Source organism: Sycon ciliatum, chromosome 1, assembly GCF_964019385.1.
Source record: "Sycon ciliatum chromosome 1, ocSycCili1.1, whole genome shotgun sequence".
Classification (NCBI taxonomy): Eukaryota; Metazoa; Porifera; class Calcarea; order Leucosolenida; family Sycettidae; genus Sycon; species Sycon ciliatum.
The window spans coordinates 83,574,893-83,598,510 of NC_088643.1; the positions used below are offsets into that span (position 1 = coordinate 83,574,893).

Genomic DNA, 23,618 nt, shown 5'->3' on the forward strand with positions numbered 1-23,618 from the left:
ACACGCGATTTGCGACAGTTGCGACAAGAAACTGCCTGTCGCGAGCTGTCGCAAGCTGTCGCAAGCTGTCGCAATGCACCTGTCGCAGAAGTTGAAGAAAGTTCAACTTTTGCGACATGCGACACGCGACATACACAAATGGAGTACAGTTTCGACCCTGGGTGCACGTGCAGTGTACGTGCAGTGCACGTGCATAGTACTACTTGTGCATGAGGATGTCGCAAACATGAAGAATATTGTGAACCGTGTGTCGCTGTCGCAGCTCGTCGCATGCGTCGCAAGTCGCATGTCGCGTCGCAGAAAGTTGTATTGTGAATCGGCCTTTAAGCGGGATTCACAGAAGCTTTTTTGCGATGCGACACGCGATGCGACAGGCGCGAAACCGGGAAAACCCCAAATCGCTGCCATGTCGCACCCCACGCAACTGCCGCAACTGGGCCATCGCAGGCCATCGCAGAAGTTGAGCTTGGCTCAACTTTTGCGATGCGATGCGATGCGACAAGCGATTTGGTGTACGATTTTGACCTTTTCTACAGCAAAGTTGTACAAAGGTGCAAGAGTTGCCTATAATTTTTTACAAGTTGTGTCAAACCGCGCGAATATCATGGTGACGTACCCAAATCAGCAAAACTTTGTCGCATCGCTGACTTCTTCTGTGAATGGTATTTCGCGAGTTCGCATCGCACGCATCCATCGCAGATCGCGTCGCATCGCGTGTCGCATCGCAAAAAAGCTTCTGTGAATCCCGCTTTAGTTGTATTGTGAATCGGCCTTTAGTCTTGTTGGCGTGATTTACTGGTTTGATGCCTAGTAACATTTCGATCGTGGCCATAGTTCAGAGCAATTTTCTAAAAAAAATTCTTCCTTATTCAATCTCTGTAGTACAGTGTAAATGCGGAAAAGAACCTAATTTCGGTTCTGCGGGATCCATGCATATGTTGATGGACTCTTCAATGGTAGCCGCAGTTACTCGAACCCGGATGGTCAAGATCTTACGAATTTTCGTTGTGCGCAGCCTCTCTAATATAACCCCCACAGATGATTGTTACCTGGGATATGCCGGATGGGCCAATAGACGGCTTTCCCCGGCGATTGACGTCACCAGCTGTGGGAATTATGTCTGTGAGTTCGCCGGAAGGTGAATAGTTGATCTTTCGGCCTTTGGCTTTGGCTTTGACCGCAGTCACCGCAGTCCCATTTTAAGCTATGAGTACTCTTGTGTAGCTAGCCCTCGACCTGAGGAGAAGAACGACGCTTTAGCGGCAAGCATTTACTAATAATTCATTGCAACAATACACGCGTGCATGGACGTGCACACGCGTCTGTTGCAATGGTCAGCAAGTCGAGATCGTGGCTGCCATGGCCTCGTATTCCTACTCATATCATAGTGTAGTCCCTGCAGTTGGAGTTGAGGGATCTGTTATAGTTCAACAACTGGTGTGCTGTATGCCTAGGACACAAACCTCGTACGCGTATGTCTGTGTTGCCCGTTTATCATCGACTCTTTGCCCACCAAACCAGCTAGCAACGCCACACACGCACACACATCCACATACCATGCATGTGCCCGTCACAAGAGAAGCTTGCAAATCTGCAAAAGCACTGGATGTGCACCCGCAGATTTTCTCCCACACAGACACACACACACATACACACACACACACACACACACACACACACACACACACACACACACACACACACACACGTCACATGTCACAAACACCGTCCGCATAGACGCCGAGCTAAACTGGATAACAGAACTGAATAGCACTTATTTCTCTTTCACAAATTAACGGATTGTGATGATATGTGTGCAGTGCACATCCATCACACTGCATGTGAACAATACTACTCGAAGGATCTATACCACTGAGGTCGGCGGTACGCGGTGCTGATAAAGATACATGCTTCCATAAAACGAAGAAAACAATGTGTTAAAAGTAGGAATAGCATAATAATTTGGGAATCAATATAAACAAACAAAATAGGGATAATCCATTGAGCTGAAAATGATCAGGATGTGAATTGTGAATGCCTGTGTTGTAAAAGAAAAATATTCGGAATATGTACGTTCAAAGTACGAGTACAATAGTGGAGAATAATACACAATAATTTTCAGCAAAACATCACTCGGCACACGCAAACCAAGAGCATCGCACATAGCTCCCAGCACACGGGCGGTGCTCCAATTTAAACACGCAGATGCTCGAGACACTGGAACATACAGGGGAGGGGGTATTGCCGTGTGCGCCACCAACACAACCTAACCAAACGCCTCACTCGCCGGGCAGTCACCGGGGCACTTCCAACCCGCTGCTGCACCCACGCTACCGGTGTTTTACGACTCCCTGGCTGTAACAGCAACAGCTTAGCATACAAAAAAACGAGGATGGGGAGGGGGGGGGGCATGAACACTAGTACTATATACACTATGCCAGGATAGCTTGACAATAAAGTACAGCATGTGGTGCATATAAAGATGTGGAAGCAAGATGCCGTGGACACTGGCAGAATGGGCTACAATTATCACAATGAAGTGAATAAAGGATTTGAAAGATAAAATGCAAAAAAATACGATATGGTGTTCAATAAAATGAAGAACTTTTGTGCCAGAATGCACCTGGAGCCTGCTCCAGTCTGCAGCATCATTTGGTAATAAGTAAGGAGATAAACTGTGAAGGATGGAACAATTGATGAAGCTGATGGCTACGGCCAGGCGGAATGTCAACGAAGCCTGATGATCTGAACAGTAATAGCCTCAGAGTATGCCGGTGAATACCTCCTCTCCAAAGTGTAGGCACTGCACAATGACAGCCTTGAGCGTTTGAAGGCTAAATAAGCGCTTCTAGAGTGCTTGGCATCGGCTGCACAAGTTCTGATTGCAGTTGCGACCAATGGTAGTACCATGTGGCTGATACTTAGTCATTCCACTCTTCGTTGTTTTCAGCATGACTCCTCATGCAAGATGAAAGGAACGACTATCCCATGCTCTTGGTTGAACGAGCAACATCACTTGGGCCAACAAGTGGACCTTGGGCACATTTCTGTACCTGTATGTGAGCAGAGCTTCCCTGATGCAGGAACTCGAGGCATATGATCACACACACAGAGACATACTTCAGAGGTGATCGAGCAGTCAGCTTTCAAATGGAGTCCAGCAGGTCGATAGCATCTTCACAGCGCAGCAGAGCAACCTTTTCTCGCAAGTGTGACACTGAACTTGACGGTCGACTCTCCCAAGTCTACACAAGCAGAAACACACAGAAAGGAAGTCCATAGCACTTCAGTACCTCAAACCTACCTGCACATAAGCTATACACGTAACACTGGGCACCTAAGCATGTTATTCTAGTACAGCAGACATGCAAGCGCAATATGATAATCCTACGCTACACTGGTGGCTCTACAGTAAAACCTGTAACTAAAGACCACCGTGACTAGCGACCAGCCAGGTACTACAGACCACTTCGCCAGGCACGGACGGTCTCATATTCATATACGGTTGTGCGGTGCAAACCTCTAACTAAGGACCACCTGCCACTAAAGACCGCTTTCTCTGGCCCCAAGGGGTGGTCGGTAGTCACAGGAAGTGTGTCTGGCTACTCTGGTCCATAGACCACGCAGGGCGCTGCTCAATGGAATCCGATCACGCGAGTCAGCTCTAACCCTGTACGAGTGAAAATCCCAACGTCCGCCGGTCTAGGGCTGCACAGTACCCTACGCCTACTTGACTCACTCGATCGGATGTCACTGAGCATCACTGTACATTGTATCACGTTGAAGCCGCAACACCTTTGATACACTCCGCAGCACCTTTGATACATTCCGCTATTGTAGATGTGATTCTTCATATGGCATACCTGCTCATGTCCTTTACCCAGCAGCGCACGCCTGGTATGATCAGGCATGGTGGTGGCCTGGCATGAGCGAAACTTCTTTTAGCTAGTTTCTCAACATAATTGTAAGCCAGTGGTAACGTGGATGGGCGAACTTAACTAAACGTTTTGACACACTACGTGTACAGTCAGTGATGTGCACCGGGGATTTCTAAGTGGAGATAGCCTCACCTCTATCAGAGACATTGTTAGGCTATCGCTTTGTTCCAGCCGGTTGATCTCGTGCGGAGAGAAGCCGAGCAAAGCACCCAGCATCAACGCCGCCCGGCCCCCGAGATGTGGGTCAAGCAGCTGCGAGAGCCGCAGGCGTATATTGTAGTGCAGGCACTCGGAGACGCTTTGAGAATCCTAATCATCAACAGCACACATGAGAAAAATAGCAATGCAAGTGGTTCTATGGTGCAAGCATAGGAAAGAAAATGTGAAAGAAAAAGAACACAGTGTTTTAGTTTGAATTGTATTGACTGCAGCCTGGTTCTATGGCATACATAAAGACAGCCTATGAAGGCTTGCATAGGCCCTGCAAGAGGCTACTACGTGGAAATCAACAAGATCTCGTCTAGGAATGCATGCATCCACAACATTGCCCACTACCTGCTCCATGTTGGTGCATGGACTCACCGAGCGGTGACATCCCGGCTCAATCCACACCTGGACGTTGAGTGGCACAGCAATGTCAGTGCCTCGTGCACACGTTATCCACTCGAAAGGACCATTTCCAGCAGCCTGACTACTGCTGCTGTTTGCATGCGACGTCCCGAGTGGCATATGCGCAGAAGGGCTGACAATGCGAGTCAGTGGCAGCTTGGCATAATGCTGCTCATCTGGCGAGCAATCCAGATAGACACAGGATGCTGGCGGCTTAGACGGAGTCGGAGCAGAGCATGTGCACTCCACGCAAACCTCAAAGTCAATACCTGGCAAGTGTAGAGAACACACACAAGGACAACAGTATCAGAAAAATACTTTCACAGGGACGGCTGAACCGGTTTGGTTGGTCACACCATGGCTGTACCAACTCCTTGGTCACCAATGCTTGTTTGCTGCTTAGGAGGTCATCTGTACACGCCATATCATACCCAATGTATGGGAGGTTATCTGTACACGCCATATCATACCCAATGTATGGGAGGTTATCTGTACACACCATATCATACCCAATGTATGGGAAGCATTGGTATGGCGGGCCAATCAAAAATTGTATACGCCAGTCTCGGGTCATGTTTTCAGATTTATTTTTCCTGCCTAAGCTGAGATGACACCTGTGAGATCTGGATCAGTACACATTGAGTACTACACAGAAGCACTAGCTACATCAGAGTTACTTAATTCGTTTTGGATGTCGAATGTCGATGGCAGGGTGAAGGTAGGTGAAAGAAGAGGACCTCTCCACCAAGAATGGTGAACTGTCCTGAAGAGATCGAGTCAGACACGAAGGTAACTTTTGAATTTTGTCGAGTCAGGACCCGAGGGCGTCACATGTGCTCGACTTGCCAGTGAAGATGTATCCAGCGCACTTATATTCGGAGAAATCCGATCGCAGAGGATGTTGTTTGCAATGTTCTCCCAACGTTGAGAGAAATCGTGCCGTATCCTCCATTCCAGGGAGCCTAAATAGTAAATGTCCTCCCCAGGAGACTGCCACATCCAGCAAAACATTGGTTCATGGAGAGACGCATGCTGGCCGTGCTGATGTGACACAGAATGGTGGAATGAAGCCGGAGTGCGCTTTAAGTACAGGAGAAGAAATCAGCAACCCGACGTCACCTTGCTAATGTGTGTCGACTCGCAATGTAGGGTGGGGCATACGACACCCTGGCATTTGTGTAGCTAGGTACTTGCCAGTGAAGGTGTAATCAGTGCAATTTCATCCGGTGCAATTTGGGATTTCCCAGTTTCACGCGCATCACATTACGCATTGCATCGCAAATATGCTTCTGTGAACCCCGATTAACTCCTTGCAATCAGTTATTCCAAAAAAACTGCCAACATGTTTTCTGATGGTCACACCAGTTTGTAGTATGACCAGTTGTTGAATGTATTTCTATTCCTGCTCCTCACCATGTTCATATTGGCTTGCAAACTCATTCAGACACGTCACAATGAAGCGCAGCACCTCCGCACAGACATCGGAGTGTGGCGGTGATGCGGCTGATGAATAGTCAGTGCTTTCAACCACCACCTGCAATGTCTCCTGTTCAGTCAAAGAAGACACACAGCAGCAGAAGTAAGATGAGTGACTGCTAAAGGTTTATGTTACACATCACTCCACATAGATATAGATTGACCCTACGGAAAGTACGACGAGTATTATTGTTTTTCATATGAAATGCACTTTCGCTCATATCTCTGCCAAGCTTTCACCGATATTACCGAACAAGGCAGGGCTGGAAAGGTATTTCCGGGATGAAGCGACCAATACCAGCTACCTGCATGGCCTCTGTTCCCCGTGGCCTAAAATGCTGCAGAGGTGGGCAAAGTTCAAACGATCGCCATTCCATTCGCCTTCATTGCATCGACTTCAAGCAAACGGAAGCGGAAAGCTCGTCTCAAAATGTGGCAAGCAGCATGCTCGAGTATTATGGGCTCATCATGGCGATGTCGTACCTCCCAGAGACTCTGAAGAACTGCTTCGAAAAGCTACGATATGATGGTCGACCTCGCCGAGGAAGGACCGACATGCTACGAGTTATGCCCAACAGTCCACCAAGGTAACAGTAACGAGATACACAGTCAGATAGTGCGACAATAAGGTACAGCACTGACAGGGGTACTGAGACATTAAACGACCTGACACCTAGCTCCAACTCATTTAAAAGTGATTATGAATTATTTTAACCTGCCGTGCGGCACACACATGCATGTACACACGCATGCACGAGCGCGCGCGCGCACACACACACACACACACACACACACACACACACACACACACAACTCAGTGACATACCTTGTTGGCAAGCAACAGCAAGTCATGGTCAGCATCCACCGCCAGCCTTGCGCACTGCTTGAAGATATGCGGTCTCATTGGACACAAGAGAAGGCATCTCTGCAGCAAATGCGGGAAGATACTTCCCGGCAGGAAGTTGTCCGCAAAGACGATCATCAATGTTGCCGAGACTCGCTCTGGCGACAGAGCATGCAGGAACTCCTCGTAACTTGGACCAAACTGGACCATTGATGGAAGATAGTAGACACTGCTCTGTAGGAGATCAGCAGCAGCAGCAGCAGCAGCAGCAGAAGCAAAACAATGCAGAGACATAGTACAACAACACTCTGTTAGCAACAAGATTACCTGCCAAATAATATCAACGCATGTGGCAGAATGGTAAGCAGTATACCTAAGCAAGTGGCAAATCGAATCTATCAAATATTCGTTCATTCCTGGTAAACAAAATACATGTAGAACGGATAAAGCTCATTTTTAAATGGTCGGTACGTGCCGGATGGCCATGTACTTCAGTATTCCATGTGTGCAAGTGCGATCTTGGACATGCCCATCCTTCGACAGGTCACGTGAGAGCTGAGTTCTAGGTTTCTGTGAGTAGTAGCACTGGAATTCCTGTTCGGTGAAAGAACTCCTTTACAAACACGTCCATAATACTGATAAGAAGGACGCACTTCTGGCTCTTGCTCAGGCTCAGGCTATTATCGCATTATCGTCTCAGAGGAACCTGTTAACACATTTGAAATACGTCTATAATGCCACAATCCTGTTTTTGTTCAATCTGACTACTCTTGCAATGGCTTTAAACCTGCTTCGATCCTACCCTACATCCTCATCCCTGATGATGCTCTCACTCATGGATGGAAAATATGGAAGACCATTTTTTAAAAAGGCAAGCATACCTCCAACTGGGGGATTTCTTCTTCTTCTTCAGCAGTCATACTACTGTTCTCAATGCAGCGGTCTATAACGTGTGGCAAGCTGGGGCAGATGAGGTCCATGCGCTGCATCATGTCCAGCAGGAGAGACTGATTTGCGCCGTAGTCTTGCCACGCCTCGCAGATCAGCTCCTCTTCCAGCACGCCCTCGGTGGCCAAGTGATGCCAGCTGCTGGCGAGGGCCGGTGTAGCACATTCCGTCGGCGGCGTGCAGATCAGCCGATTGACGGCACCGAGCAGCCACTGTGGCCGGATCACCACCAGATCATCCATGCGTGCAATCTACACACAACAGCGCACACATCCAGCAACACCATAATAACCTTGCTGCCCGACTTGGCTTCCTTATATTGTCAAGCCCATGGAGGGCATCTTCTGTAAAAAAGATTATATTCTACACTAGGTCTTCCTCTCTCCCAACATCCACAACCATTACACAGTGCACCCTCCCCATAAACAAACGAAAGCAAGTTTGGAGCTATAATTATCGTAACGTATGTGCGCAACTTTGAACTGTTGAGTGGGAGAGCTTGGATAGCCACACACAAATACGTCTTGGTAACTCAAATATGGAGTGGTTCCGGTTCACGGAACGACATTGCACTTGTTACATGAAAGGATTAGGCGACTTGAAAAGGAGTGTCACCAGAAAACCTTATTTGAGACAAGGTTGAGACAAGTAGAGACAAGTGAAGCATGCAAAAGGGAAAAGGCAGCAAAAAAGGAGCCACAGGCTCGCTGCGCATACTCCGGGCTGAGAGCTGCAAAACGGTGCACGCGATGCGTGCAGCAAGACATCAGCATGACGTCAACATGATGTAACACATAAACAAATAAAGACATAATGAGCGTAACGCGGATTCGTGATGCATATTCACGACAACGTATGAGCACAGCACGGCTGTTCGAGCACGGACATTTAACAATATGGCGTCGTTTAGTGCGATTTACGTAACGCGGTACAAACCTCATGAATACGATGGGAGTTTGCGTTTTGGGATGAAACTCATGTCACTCTCCGTGTGGTTCCACGATTTCGCAAGTCAAACCAGGATTTATTATTTGAAAGCGTTCGAGCGAGATACTCAATATCCAGACAATTTGAGAGAGAAGGAAGGTAAAATGAACTCCTGCCATGGTCAACCAGCATCCTGACCTTTTCGAACCTCTCCAAGCTATCCCTGGTAGTCTGGATATTGACGCACGCACTGATTTTCAGCTTCTCCTCGTCGGGATCATGGGTGCAACTTTCAAATTTGCCGATATGCACTCGAACAAACGCACAATTGGATCTACATCACAATTTCGGGGCTATCTGCGTGCTTGCTGCCTTTTTCAGCAGTACTCCACATGTCTACTGGGCAGTTTCCACCAGGCCTCGGCCTCCTGGACTCGACAGCGACTCCAGCGCCATGCCATCTGTCTCCTAAATCGCATGAAAAGGTAGCTCAGCATCGCACGCACGGAATCTGAAGTTTGTGCACGGCCCGTGATAAAACTTGGTGAAGATAGCCAGAAGATAGTCCTCTACCTGGGAAAACTGAAAGCTAGACTGGGAAAACTTCTGAAAGGGCTTCTTGAGGCAGGCATGTCAACGATGAATCAAGGAACGAGCGAGAAAGAAGGCTTGACTTGTGCAACGCGGAACAAACTGTTCCTGCGAGGAAGTTGGCCATGTGAGGTACCAGCGGAAAGCTAGTTTCAAGAGGAACACGGAATACCTGTTTTCCGGGTAAACCTGGCCTGGTAGCTTTCTAAATCGAGCGAAAACCACAGCGAAATCGGGTGCTGAGATTGAAAATTCAAATTTCCTTGCCGATCCAGCCCAATCGAGACTTTTGGCTGCCATCTTGTTAAAAATGTCCAAATTTCGCGAAAAAAAACAGCCGTGACAGTTCCACTATCTGGCCCAGCCGGAAATTTACCTCTGCCGCACTCTCAATGATATACCGGTAAATGTCTGTTTATCTCAACTACACAAAAAAATTACCCTCCGATATGGTTGAAGTGAGTTAGTGCCAAATACAGTGAGTCACAGTGAGTAACCTGGCACAGACATGCAACTGTCCACAAAGAGCATATCAAGATCTTGTGCACTGATACTATTGGCACTCGGTGCACTAACACTATCATGCATGTATATGGATACCTACATGTACATGCTCACACGCACTCATGCAACACTACATGTACATGCTCACACACATGCATGCAACACTACTAATACTCACTCTGGGTGTGTAGATGACCAAGCCCAGGTTGTGCATGTGAGCTAGCATGGTGAACGTGGCCTGCTGCTCCAGCAGGCAATGCACCTTGGCCATCTTCATCACGTCAGCCAGGGGCAGGCACACCAGCCCACGTCGCCGCTCAGCTTCGATGATCTGCTCGAAGCGCAGGTACGCGTACGGCCACGAGGTGGGGAAATACGTCTGCGTGACATCCTCGATATGGCACCGCAGCAGATCAGCCTGTATAGAGGTAAGCAAGGACATACAATGTTGTTGAAGACTGGGTAAGGTGTGCTACTAGAACATTGCCTAGAGCACAAGGCCGCATGCGTCACTGGATAGTGGGGATATGAGCCGCTGTTAGGAGAAGTGAACAGCAAATCATGTTGAAGCAAACACACAATCATCATTGATGCATGGAGTTTACAGACAGGAAATATCGCTGTTCAGCATCATTGGGCTTTTAGTACCTCTTTCCCAAGCCATTTCTCAACTTGAGTGCGATGACTCCACTATAGCCATACACCATAGCCATACACCCTTCACGACACTCTCCAAACGGTCTCTGGGCTACAAGAGATATCAATTGATTTATAAACTCGGATGTTGAGCCATAAATAAATGTAGAAAAGAAAAGGACATATGGATACGAGTTTATGACCCACCCAAGTTGGGTGGTGTGCTGCTTTGCTGCTTCGAATTGTAGTTAGACCGCTTTGTCAAATATCGTACTGGTCTTGTCATCGTCCAGTAACAATCGACATTCTTTGTTCCGTTGGGACTGTAGCTTTTGCTCGTTTTCGTTGCGCTTGCCTTCCCCTCTTTGGTCTTTTCAGAACCTTGAACCTTCCAAGTTGGAAGGCTGTCGGTTAGCGCTACGGAGATGTGTTGAAGCTAGGTGTCGGGACGTCGGATGTCTCAGTACTCTGTCAGTTTTGTGCCTAGTTATTGCACTTTCTGACTGTATATAGTATCCAGTTACAGTGATGGAGAGTTACTCTTAACTCGTATCCATATGTCCTTTTCTTTTCTAAATTGATTTATATCTTTTCTTTTTTTTCTTTTAGCGATTGGTGTAGCCCAGAGACCGTTTGGAGAGTGCCGTGAAGATGTATGGGTCTTTCCCAAGCCGTGCACGAATATAAACTTACACTGGAGATAAACTCTAACTTCTTGCTTCAATGGCGTCTGCTCTAAGAAAAGTATGGTTTTCACTCTTGAACCACCTTCGAACAGATGAATTCAGTAATAGATCAGCGATCTATTTACATAGATCAGAGAGCTGCCAATTACAAGATATTCCCGGCCATATATTTTTTGTAAGAATTCTATATTTTCTAGGTAACGACATGCATGTGGGTGCTAACACTCACATGGTCATTTTCCTGCCCTGCCAACAAGCAGTCGACTGCAAAGAACGGGAAGGTGATGTACTTTCTGCTGAGTCGTCCTTGCAGTGCTCGCTTTACCATGGCGAAGCGCTCTCGTGCCCGCCGCTTGGCCTGGTCCGAGTCAGGCGGTCCCAGCAAGTCCAGGTGAGTTCCGACTATCACAACGGCAGGTACCAGGCGTTGCACGGAGGCGGAATCCTGATGGTGCTGCAAACGCAATAGCAATGCACAATCCCAACACGCAATGCAGTTTAGCAAAGCACTTAGCCCTAGTGCGCACACGCTCTACCAACCTTGAGCAAGCGTGATGCCAGTGCAGCATTTCAAGCACTCTGGCAACGCTCAAACATTCTTTGCATGCATGCTTCGTCTCATGGCAACTGTTGTGAGGCATTGTGCACTGCGTTGTGGTGAAGAACGTTAAAATAGGGCAAAAACAGTCACAGCCCGCAGATATGAGCAATCCTGATAGTGAGGTACCCCTCCCCTGGCTCACGTGTGAGGTTTGCATTCGGCACTGAGGATATATGGGCAAAGTGGTGGCCCGCCGATGCGAATGTATTTGCTTGATGTGTTAACCAAACACGTCAGGAGGTGCGGCCGCGAATCTGGGCTAACTTTCCTTTTTTTTTTAACTTTTTGATAGTGGGGTAACGGCTGATATACTACAGTGTGAGCCGCACCGCTTTTCACTTTTTGCTCATCCAGCTTTCGTTTCTGTTTTTGTAGGAGACGGACCGGATGAGAGAGTTCCAGTTCACTGTGCTAGCAACTAGAGAAACAACTTTCTAAAGAGGATCTGCAGTCTTGAGCGCTACGAGTATGTGCAGTCACAAAAAATACAGAAGCGTTTGTGCTCAGGGCCACACATCGTCAAGGCCAGGCTGGAGAAAATTCAACACCAGCTGCATGAAAGGGCAGCTACACTCCACTGTGTACAAGTCACCAATCTCTACTCACCGAGGTGCAAGCCCGCACAAAGTCCAGACTGTCGATAATCAGCTCCAGGTAGGATTTGTCGGAAGCACCGCTCACGGCCTCTGCTGCATCGCCGTCCATAGGCGCACCGCTGCCATCCTCAGCAGGCATGGGCGAGTTCAAATCCAGGGACAGGTCCAACGTTAGCACATAGATGGCATGTCGAACCATGAGCGACGACAGCACTGCATGGTGGACAGTATCACCGGGCAAATCCCAGATGTGAACCAGACCTGGGAACGCTGGCTGAGCATCGGTGAAGAACTCCTGGACGTGTTCAAAGGAAATAAATAAAACAATACAAGATACCGCTAAGATACTGCAATGTAGCAAACATACCAAGAACACACAGAGGTACTCTACCAAATACACAGAGAGGTACTCTACCAAATACAGAGAGAGGTACTCTACCAAATACAGAGAGAGGTAGAGAAATCCAGTATGACACCAGTCACAATGCACAGGGGTTCTAAGATCATGTATGGTACATAGCCATGTACGGCCATTGACGGATCACTCCACCATCACATGTACGGCCATTGACGGATCACTCCACCATCACATGTACGGCCATTGACGGATCACTCCACCATCATATGTACGGCCATTGACGGATCACTCCACCATTGGCATACACTGTAACTTGATGATAGTACAAAGATCACTGTTATATGTGTGGGTAATTCATACAAGCTATGCATACAAAGCATCATACAAGCTATGCATACAAAGCATCATACAAGCTATGCATACAAAGCATCATACAAGCTATGCATACAAAGCATCATACAAGCTATGCATACAAAGCATCATACAAGCTATGCATACAAAGCATCATACAAAGAAGAAGACCAAAGTCATGGCTGGACAACTGACCGCATAAACCACCCAGTAGCATCATGTCAATTAAGCAAAGGCGCCATTTTACTCCCGCTACAAAAAAAACACATTAGAAGTGAGCAGAACGCCCTTCGCATCCTTACCACTCCCTTTCCCCGAGCTTGGCGCAAGTAGGATGCAACGCGAGACACCAGCTCCTCTGGCAGGTCCGGGAAGGGCCCTGTAGCAGGTGCGTATGTTGTTGTTGGCGGTTGCATTGCGGCGGCAGCAGGGTAGCCAGCAGCCGCAGCAGTGGCGGCGTGAGCCATGTCGGGAGTGCCGGCCGCATTCATGGGCACGAAGAAACGAGGCGGTGGCTGCGTGGCGGCGGACATGAAGAAAGGACCTGGTGCCAGCGTGGGCATGTAGACCGGCTGTATGAGCGTCGTTGGCCGATTGATGACTCCTGGAGCAGCGCCTGTGGATGGCCACATCATTGTCGGAGCACCGGGTGCTGCAACCACCGCAGCTCCACTGTTACTCGCTGTAGGAACAAAGCGCGATGAACTAGGACCAGGTGCTAAAGTGCTAGCCGGTTGGGAGGTTGAAGAACTGGACGCTGTTGTGAAACCAGCCGTGCTAACTGCAGTGGCCACTGACGGTGAAGCAGAGTGCCTAGCCCCTGGTGGCGTTCGTGACGGCGTCACTGGGGCTGGATAAGACGACGCTGTTGTGCCCGTGGCTGAAACCGTAGGTCCAGTAGCAACGCCGGTGTATGCATGAGCCATTCCAGCCATACCGGCTGGCATTCCCGCCAATTTCATTGGCATGAACTGACTGCGCTCATTGTGCAGCATGATCTGCTGGCTAGCTGGCATGCGCTGCTGTACGGCTTCGTGTGAGAACGACATCAAGTCGGCGGAAACCCAGCGTGACACGCGCCGATCAAACTCTCGCAGTCGACTGTGCCGCACATCCTGCAAAGCACAACACGTTACGCCGGCGACAGAAACAGAATTCAACGTAATGATGCCACCGCATCAATTAATACAGACCATCGTAGCCATAGGTTCACAAAATGTTGACACTAATCTAGTACTAGTACTCTTTTTACAATAGGGAGCAAACTACAAGTGTGCACATAAACTTAACTACAAACTACAAGTGTGCACATACCGTATATTCTCTATTATAAGCACGGGTCTCTATTACTAGCACGGTCTTGGTGGAAATCAATGCTACATGCATGATATCTAGCATGTATTTCTTCTTGCTTTGTATGGATATACTGGTTGAAAAAATATAAGCACGGTCTCCAATACAACCGCGGTCTCCAATATAAGCACGGGGTAGAGGGGTGTTGAAATTACAGCGCTTATAATAGAGAATATACGGTAAGCATGTTATCATTGTATGAATATCAGCACGGCATGACATGTACATGTGCTTGCCTCAGTTTTCCACGGCAATGCCGATCTACAGGTACTGTCCATGTGATAAGGACTACTAGTGTGGAAGACGGCCGCGTCAGCATCGGCGTCAACGCCATCCAGGGCAGATTCTTCAAGAGTCACGTCAGGAGCAATGCCGAGAAGTAAGCGCTTCAGACTGGTCTTCCCAGACCGGCGAGGCCCGATAAGGAACATACGGCAGCGCGGCATAACCATGCAGCCTTCTCGCAGTGCCCTACCGAACAGAAGCGATGCCTCCATACTGCTCGCCTGATGCTCTTCGATACCTATGCAAAGATGAAAACATCAGAAAGGACAAACACAGGCTCCAATCTTCCCGCACTCCCTTGTTTCCAAGCTTTATCAACACGCATTATTGTTCCCAAAATGTAGTCCCTCTTCTGGAGAAATGTGGTGAAGACATCAGAAAGGAAGGCGGGAAAATAGGAAGATGGGAGGAAGAACATTAATTTTCAGCAGTGCACACACAAGAAGAGAAAACCACCCAATACGAACAAGCAGGGCAATCGTTAGCTCGAAGACGGCAGGTCCCGTACCTGACTTTTCCTTTCGCGCCCTCTTTGCCGAGTGGCCATGGCGACCACCCCCGCCTCCGCCACCACCCTCAGCTCTCTCTTGTTGTTCCCGCTTCACTGCATTGATGAGTACAGCATCTGCATACAGACACAGCATGGCAATGCACAGCTAACTTTACTTGAACAAAGCTCTCCTTGATCTTCAATTCTAGGAACATAACATCATAGTGTTGCGTCTGCCATGCATATGTGGGTGATTATGGGGGGGGGGGGGGGGGTACTTATCCAACTACACGGAAACAGGTGGATAATTACCCCCAGTCGACCGTGTATGTGGGTAAGTACGGGGGGGGGGGGGGGGGGGGGGGTACTTATCCACATGTACTTCAAAAGTACTTGTGTAACCCTGTATTGGCATCAGTATCAAAATAGGATCTTGGAAAGTTGAGATGACTGCTGGCATACTGGTGTTAGGTTTCTAGATGGTGAGTGATGTGCTGCTGCGTTTGCCCTTTTGCACTGCCATGCCTCCCACACATGGACTAAAGTGGAATAAATTTAGGAAAGGGGAGATTCGCATGTATGATCTTCCTCACATACATGTACTACTGTGAGCACTGCATGTAGCCGGAAACAGCGCCATAGCGCCAAGTCTGTCACCGAACAGATGGTCCCAGGCTAACCATGACAGATTCGCAGAATCGCACTCAGTGTCCCACAGACAGAGGAGAATAGTGATGCGGATCTGATGCGGATCTGATGCGGATCTGATGGGATCCGGGGTTTGTGTTTTCCAGAAGTTCCTCAGGCCTGGATTTCTTGGGACACTGTTGGGCAATCACTTGGACTGAACCCGTCCCAGGCACTTGTGTGTCTCAACATCCGGTCTCTCCGCCTGATACAGAAATACTGCGGAGAGTCCACTCAGGGAAACATGGTGCACTACACTTTCAAGTGCAGGGTGCCTGGTGGGGTACCCGGTCTGGAAGGCACATCCTAGTTCCTAATACACCTGAGTTGAACTGTAGCACCTCACCAGTTCCCCCAACTGACATGCACATCCTAGTTCCTAATACACCTGAGTTGAACTGTAGCACCTCACCAGTTCCCCCAACTGACATGGTCCCATGTTAGCTGCCCAGTGAACCAATCATACAGTTGGTAGAACTGCAGATGTCAGATCCTGTGACATGATTGTTTCCTATGCTAACAATCATGCAAAGAGAAGTGCAGCTCAGGCCTAGCGGGCTAAGTACACACACTTCTTCAAGTTCTTGTCCCATTAGAAGAGTTATTTTGAACTGTCATCATTATCATGTCCTCTGTACTTGGAAAAAGCTCATTTCCGCATCGCATGCTGCTCAATGAATTGAGAGAAGTGCCTCTTCAAAGTTACACATGCCAGTTCCTCCTGCTTGGGGAGATACGCAGTTTATCAGTGTATCATTTCACATTGCACAGCGCTGGACGAAAATGTGTTCTACCCCATGCGCATTGTCATGTCGACCCGAGTTTTCCCGGGATGACAACTGAGCAGTAATTCAACGCCGACAAGATACGTTGAGTTGAGACGTATCTCCGCAAATGGCTGACAGGACATCCTTTCCCCCTGTGTGGCAGTGTAGTTTGGCAGCGTCCCACCAGGAACTGGCTTCCGAGCGTCCGGCCAGCGTTTGTGGTCAGCTGCCGATCAAGAGCGCGCGATAGTGCATGGATCAGGCCAGTTCTGGCCAAATAATCGCGTGCAGTCAGTCATTACGCTGCCAACATCCAGCTAGCTCGCAGGCCTCTGCTCTGGCACCACCGAGGCGAGGGCTGCTTTCGCCTGAAAAAATTATTATTATTTGTTCGCACTCGCCTATCCATTACTGCATTAGACACTACGATGGATCCGATCGATCGTCGCAGGGACAGACAGGTCCGTGGTCAAGCCAAACGTCACCCAACCCGGAGAACCTGTCAACTGGTGACCAGCAAACAGTCTCGGAATGAGGTGAAACACGACTGTGCACAGTGCTGAGCAGGACCAAGACGTCGCTTTTCGCCTCCGTGATTCGAAAAACTTGACATTTTATCCTATCCGCGTTGACAGTCAGAACACTGAATAGTCAGTCAGTCAGTTGGCGGAATGAACTAACCAGCGCACATGCACAGTCTGCAGAATGACTTTTTTGGCATTTTATCATGTAGTCCCGGCCAAAGCGGAGATAGGAGGGTGCACTTGGAAGACGTGGCCAGCCCGGAAGAAGTCTGCAACATCGCGTTGCAAAGCACTAGCATGTCGTTGCTCTCCACGGCCCAGGGCGCACACGACGCAGGATAAGGCAGCTGCTTGACGCCCTGGGCGTCACTGGCAACCCGGAGATGGCGCATGGCGCATGGCGGATCCCCTGCTTCGAAGCTAGCTGACAGGAGCCGGAGGTCGGCGCTTCATTTGCAACCTGCCACAGGACCACAGCCAAGGCCAGGATCCATTCAACGAGGCAGAAGCGAAGACTTCCCAGTGCCAGTGAATTTGTACCTGTACAGGGGGCCAAGTATTTGAAGTAACAACAGCTCTCCTGCGGCCCACAAAATAATAATTGTCATTGCGATCGACTGGCGCATGGCATTGCATGCACACAGGTTGCGAGATAACGTGGAACGACATTCGAAATCGCGACAGACTGCTACTAGTACTAGTACTAGATCTACGGAGTACAACTACACGTGCCCACCGATCTTGGTGAGCGCAGCGCAGAATACAGCCATTACATAATGAAAGCCTGAAAGGATAGGCTTTCCCTATGTAGTGCGATACAAATCTACTGCAATATTCCAAAGCAAACCAAGACACGCAACGACGTTACGTTCTAACCCAAGCAGATGCACATAGTCATAGGAGGACGCTGGCCCAAAGAGTTTTTTAATTTCCCATTGTGAGTTGGCGAGCGGTTGTTGGGGAAATGATAAAACTGAGGACAACAACCTACTTCTTACTGGTACTTCACGACTCAAGTGAGTCAGCAAAGGTAGAAAATAGAGAGCTAGGAAGCGCTCAAGATGGCAACGTCACAGCTATCAACAACATACAGGACATAGGCAATTATCAGCCACTCAGCGTGGCAATTGAAAAACAGTGAACACTCTTCTTCCGCTCTCCTTACCGGAAGTGTGCTGAGACGAAGGTGAATCTGAGCGCTGTCCTCCTGCAGCGCCCGAGTTTACGCCATATGTGCCTCCAGCAGCGGCTGCAGCAGCAGTAGCTGGATTGCGACTTGACTGCAGCGATACAACACCACTAAGGCCCTGCTGCAATTGCTGAACATGACGGCGATGTATTTCAGCGTCGAAGCGATACACCAACCGCTGTCCGGTAACTTTTTTCAGAATGCCTTTGTCATAGTAGTAGCGCAGGGAGCGGGACAGTTTGTCATAGTTCATCGTGTTTCGTCCCTTCCGCCCACCCCATAACCGAGCCAATTCTTCAGTGTCGAAAACCTTGAACTCGCCGCTATCATCTGTCCATTTGATAGTGTTGCCGAAATCCTCCGGACGGCTGAGCAGCAGCAGCAAGAATTGCCAGAGCTGAAGGCGGAATTGGCCAGCATGAGCATCTCGTGGCGACAGCTCCGCCGTCTCCACCTCTGGAACAGCACAGAAATCAAGAAGAGCGTCATTCGCCTCTTCTGGGTCACTCATGATCACACTATTACAACAATGTCCTGGTCAAGAGGCGAACTACACTCTCCACTTCATGAAACAATGGGTCTGTTGCACCAGGCCAGCACAGTGCGTTGAAAACTACAATTACAAAAAAAAACTGATCATGAGTTTTGCGGACTGCAGATCAGACTGGTGCAGCCCTACTCAATCAACAAATCGGTCAGTGAAATGAAGATGCGGACACGGAACTGCAATCACAACTCCACCACTGCACCGGGCACAAGCCGTCAGTCAGCTGGCACTGACTGCACTGTATGTTCGGATCTTTTGCCAAAGCGGCAAAAGCAGCGAAGGCGGGGTATACTGCCAGTAGCATAAAGATATGCCAAGAAGAACACGACCACGGAAACAGATCGTTGTGGACGCGATGCCACAACCTAACTGCTTCCCATCCGAAAACATCAGATACTACTACTAGTACATGCATGTGCCAGTGCACTGACTACCAGCAGTCTCAGCGTAGATCCGCAAGCAGTTTTCATTGATGACAAGCCATCATTGTTTGCTAGCTGCGTGCGGCGTAGGACCCAGCGGAGAAACAGCAGAACCGCGCAAGTTTGAAGTAGTATTGTGAGCTGAGCCAGAGGAGTGAGCTGGGTGGGCAGCACAATGCCACAGACTCAGTTGATTTATCTAATCTGCCCGTCGTTCGTGTTACAGCGCATGCACTGCGTTGCCGCCTGCCGGAGTTATAGTACTTCACGACTTGTCTTCGTACTTTGAATTAGTACGATGACAGCTCCCCGGGCCTAGTGACGGCTCAAGTCAAGCGAGGAAACAGGATTGCTCGCCGAGTAGGTCTATTACAAAATTTTCCGCAGCATTCGCATCCGCTCAAAATCCACGCATGGTCCCGCGCGCTACAAGATTGTCAAGATATTGCTCAGCCTCTGCTCGATCTGACAAAACCGACATGAAAATATTATGCCTTCCAGAGTTTCTGCGCAGCTTTGCCACCGTGATCAGGTACGACACAGCAGCAGCAAGTCCTAGCAGAGCGATGCCACGCAGCAACGTTACGTGTCCGTAGCCTCACACAGCAGCAACAGCAGCAGCATCAAAAATATAGACAGAAGTCAGCGTGCACATCCGCATCCGGATGACTGGAAGCTCGCTAGCGCTGTCAGCGCTAGTCGAGCCGTATCGGCGTATGACGGTATGGTCGCTCTCCTTGTCCCAACCCTAGAGCCTAGTAGAGGCCTAGTGCCGGTCTACATAAGTAAAGACGAAGTACTACTAGTACATGACTGTACATCACAGACAAGATACTGCAGTGACACTGAGCAGGGTGTGTGTGTGTGTGTGTGTGTGTGTGTGCGCGTGTGTGTGTGTGTGTGTGCGTGCGTGTGTGTGTGCGTGCGTGAGAGGGGGGGGAGGGGGGAGAGACAGAGAGAGAGAGAGAGAGAGAGAGAGAGAGAGAGAGAGAGAGAGAGAGAGAGAGAGAGAGAGAGAGAGAGAGAGAGAGAGAGAGAGAGAGAGAGAGAGAGAGAGAGAGAGAGAGAGAGAGAGAGTAGGGAATGCTATCTTCTATTTCAAAGAACATTAGAAGCGGTGAGGCCTCCTGCAGTTTCATACAGAATTACAGATGTAGCGGACTCGCTCCCTTCTATTTACACTGCAACGTTCGAACACATTTTCGTAGTTAAAACAACGTTTCGGCATATAGCCCTCATCAGGTTTGCAATGATGTGCACTCTACAAAGGAGCAGCAAATATACTGTGCCGTGCTGTGTTTGCGCTAAATGTGTCAGCTACAAAGGTGGCGAAAGGGATTGGTGATATATTAATATCCAGATACGATATATTCACAGTAGTGCCCAGCCAGCACTACTGTGAACGTTGCAGTGTAAATAGAAGGGAGCGAGTCCGCTCCATCTGTAATTCAAAGAACATTGTATCCATTATAAGTGATACTCATGTTGCCTACCCCCATAATGAAACTTGTCTACAAGTCAAATGGTACACACACACACACACACACACACACACACACACACACACACACACACACACACACACACACACACACACACACACACACACACACACACACACACACACACACACACACACACACACACACACACACACACACACACACACACACACACAAGCATACATACACACACGCATATATATACACACACACACACACACACACACACACAAACCCACACACACACAAACACACACACACACACACACAAGCATATATACACACACGCATATATACACACACACACACACAAACCCACACACACACAAACACACACACACACACACACACATGCTAAACTTCCTCTGGCAAACGTCCGAAGACATTTCCGAGGAAGAGAGGAGGTCACAGGAAATGAGCATCGATCTCCTTTTTCCAACTGGCTAGTTGCATGTCCACCTGAGCAGCAACAGGCAGAGCTTCCCCACCAGTCACTTCTTCTACAGGAACACATGCGCACACAGACTGTCAGTCACCGCATCACTATGACACAGTTGAATTTACAACAGTACAACACTTCAGCACAACCCGCTGGAAAAATACTAATACCAGTAATAGTAATACTAATACTAATAGGGCTGGTACGTACGGGGAGCGGAGAGCTACATGCACATGTAGCCAGTCCTCCAAAAAAAAAGTAAAATGAAGAACACAGAACTACATATGTACATAACAGTCATGTACAATGAACTATTACTTATTAGTACTGCTACTAAGTCTAACTGCCTTGACTCTCGTACGTAAACATGGTGAAGGGTCTGTGAAAAATAATAATTGAAAATGGACTGTGTCAGCTCCCATACATGCATGTAGGGGCCAAGCTTGCAAGTCGTACGTCTGCAGTCTGTACGTCATGTAAAATGTCGGTATGATAACCCCCTACTACTACTAGTACTAGTGGGGTAGACATGGGGCGCAGGGTCAGGGTGTCCCTTAGCTCCTCCTCTCCCCAGCCGCCCGCACCTCCCCCACATGCACACTCAGAATAAATTTCCTTGATATGACGGTCATTACAATCATGAATCTGAGTTTACGACTGGATGATGATTGCTGTACTACATAGTCATTACAATTACCCGTACTATGTACTGTTAGCTAATGTTGGAACCTGATAATAATACTATTATACAGGTACATCTGTACATGTATATCAGTGCACATGATTGTACATGTACCTTGCTCTTGGGGACCATCATAGGTGGAAGTTCGGTGTGCTGGAACTAGCAAGGGCGGCTCTTCATCTTCCTCCACCACGCCACCGCCGCCACCACCATCCTCACCAGAAGCAGCAACAGACGTTCTAGCTGTGCCCACACTGGCAGCATCAGCAACAGCACCAGAGCTACGACTTCTTCTAGCACCCGCCAAGCGTTGATCTTGACGAGAGTGTCGTAACTTGGAGCGCGCCTCGCTGACAGACATCAGTGGTGGTAGAGAAACAGGAATGGACGGGGTTTTGTCCATGCCAAACAGCAACATCCGCAGCAGCCACAACAGCAACACGTTACTTAGTCTCAGTCGTTGACAGTCACACTGTTACAGGTGATTACGGCTAGGCGGTTACACCCACTGAGCTGCTAGTAATAGTATGACAACAACATGGAGATAACGGTACGGGAAATACAGACAGTAATGGTACAGGACAGTGCTTGGGGAAACCCAGGTCCGCGACCACACACGACTGTGCGCACACGCCCAACTACTGACCTCACTACGTGTCCATCTACAGAGCACACGGGAATGGAAACAGAATATTGAAACAGTACGGTGTGGCGGTCGGTATGTTACTGGCGTTAAAGAGGGGACCGTCTAGACTCGACCCAGACCATAGCGCCCAGGATACGAGATCTACAGGTGAAGTCAGAAATACTCGGAATGCAACTCGAACAAACTACAACACTAAGAACACTACTAGTGCTGGGCCAGCTAGCGACAGTAACACACTTGCCATCTTCAAAGAAGCAGTTTCCTAACAGCTGTATCGGTGCGTGCATTCAAACCAAAACAGAAGTTCACTGGACGCTGGCAAACGGCCTAGCCCCGCTGTGGAAACATCGGGCTGCCGTCACACGTTTCCAGTGCGCCGCCACCGTGACTGCTGCGTGAGCTGCGCTGCAGTACTGATGATAAACACCACCACCAGGGCACCAGGCACCAGTGACACTACCCCTGCTGACCAGTGACAACGTCCTGGGCTCTCCGCACGGGAAAGCGTCGACAGCGATCAAATGGTCCACTTCCGGGTGTGAATTGATGACCGTATTTTGTGTGGATCAGGTGGTAGTTTCCGGATGATATCAAACAAGCCAGCACTCAGCAGCAGGCCAGCTTGTCTGTCCAGCCTAGCACAGCAGTCAGTATAGTACAATGATCATGTCCCATCAGATCAGGTATCATGCTAGCACTCGCTCGACCATCGACACATGCATAAATCCATAATGCACTACTGCCACGGTATGCCCTCCAAATCCAATTTCCATGCCAGACAGACTTGCAGTCACTTGGACATTTAGTTACTGGTACTTTAGTATTATTATGTCATGTATGAGTGTACATGTACATGTAGCTCTAGTACCGTTGTAAACTTGTAATTGTGTCTCGTTACACTTTTTTTAAATAATTATTGTAATAATTATATTCACAGGAAGGGTGAGTTACGAAGTCTGAAGAAAATGTTTAATTAACAGTCTCTGCTGGGATGACGGCTACACCTTAGCTCAGTGGTTA

General features: G+C 48.7%; 1 protein-coding gene across 1 annotated transcript; it reads right to left on the minus strand.

The window, feature by feature from the left end:
* Positions 1–1,755: 1,755 nt before the first annotated feature.
* On the minus strand, positions 1,756–23,056 carry LOC135805927 (uncharacterized). Its single transcript, XM_065320049.1, has 15 exons — positions 22,599–23,056; positions 22,067–22,465; positions 18,337–18,816; positions 15,212–15,328; positions 14,655–14,941; positions 13,368–14,180; positions 12,367–12,651; positions 11,389–11,613; positions 10,016–10,255; positions 7,749–8,066; positions 6,850–7,101; positions 5,961–6,093; positions 4,521–4,816; positions 4,071–4,247; positions 1,756–3,245 (listed from the first exon to the last, which is right to left on the minus strand). Exons 2-15 carry the CDS (start codon positions 22,368–22,370, stop codon positions 3,147–3,149), a joined length of 4,026 nt encoding a protein of 1,341 aa, XP_065176121.1. The 5' UTR covers positions 22,371–22,465; positions 22,599–23,056; the 3' UTR covers positions 1,756–3,146.
* Positions 23,057–23,618: the final 562 nt, after the last annotated feature.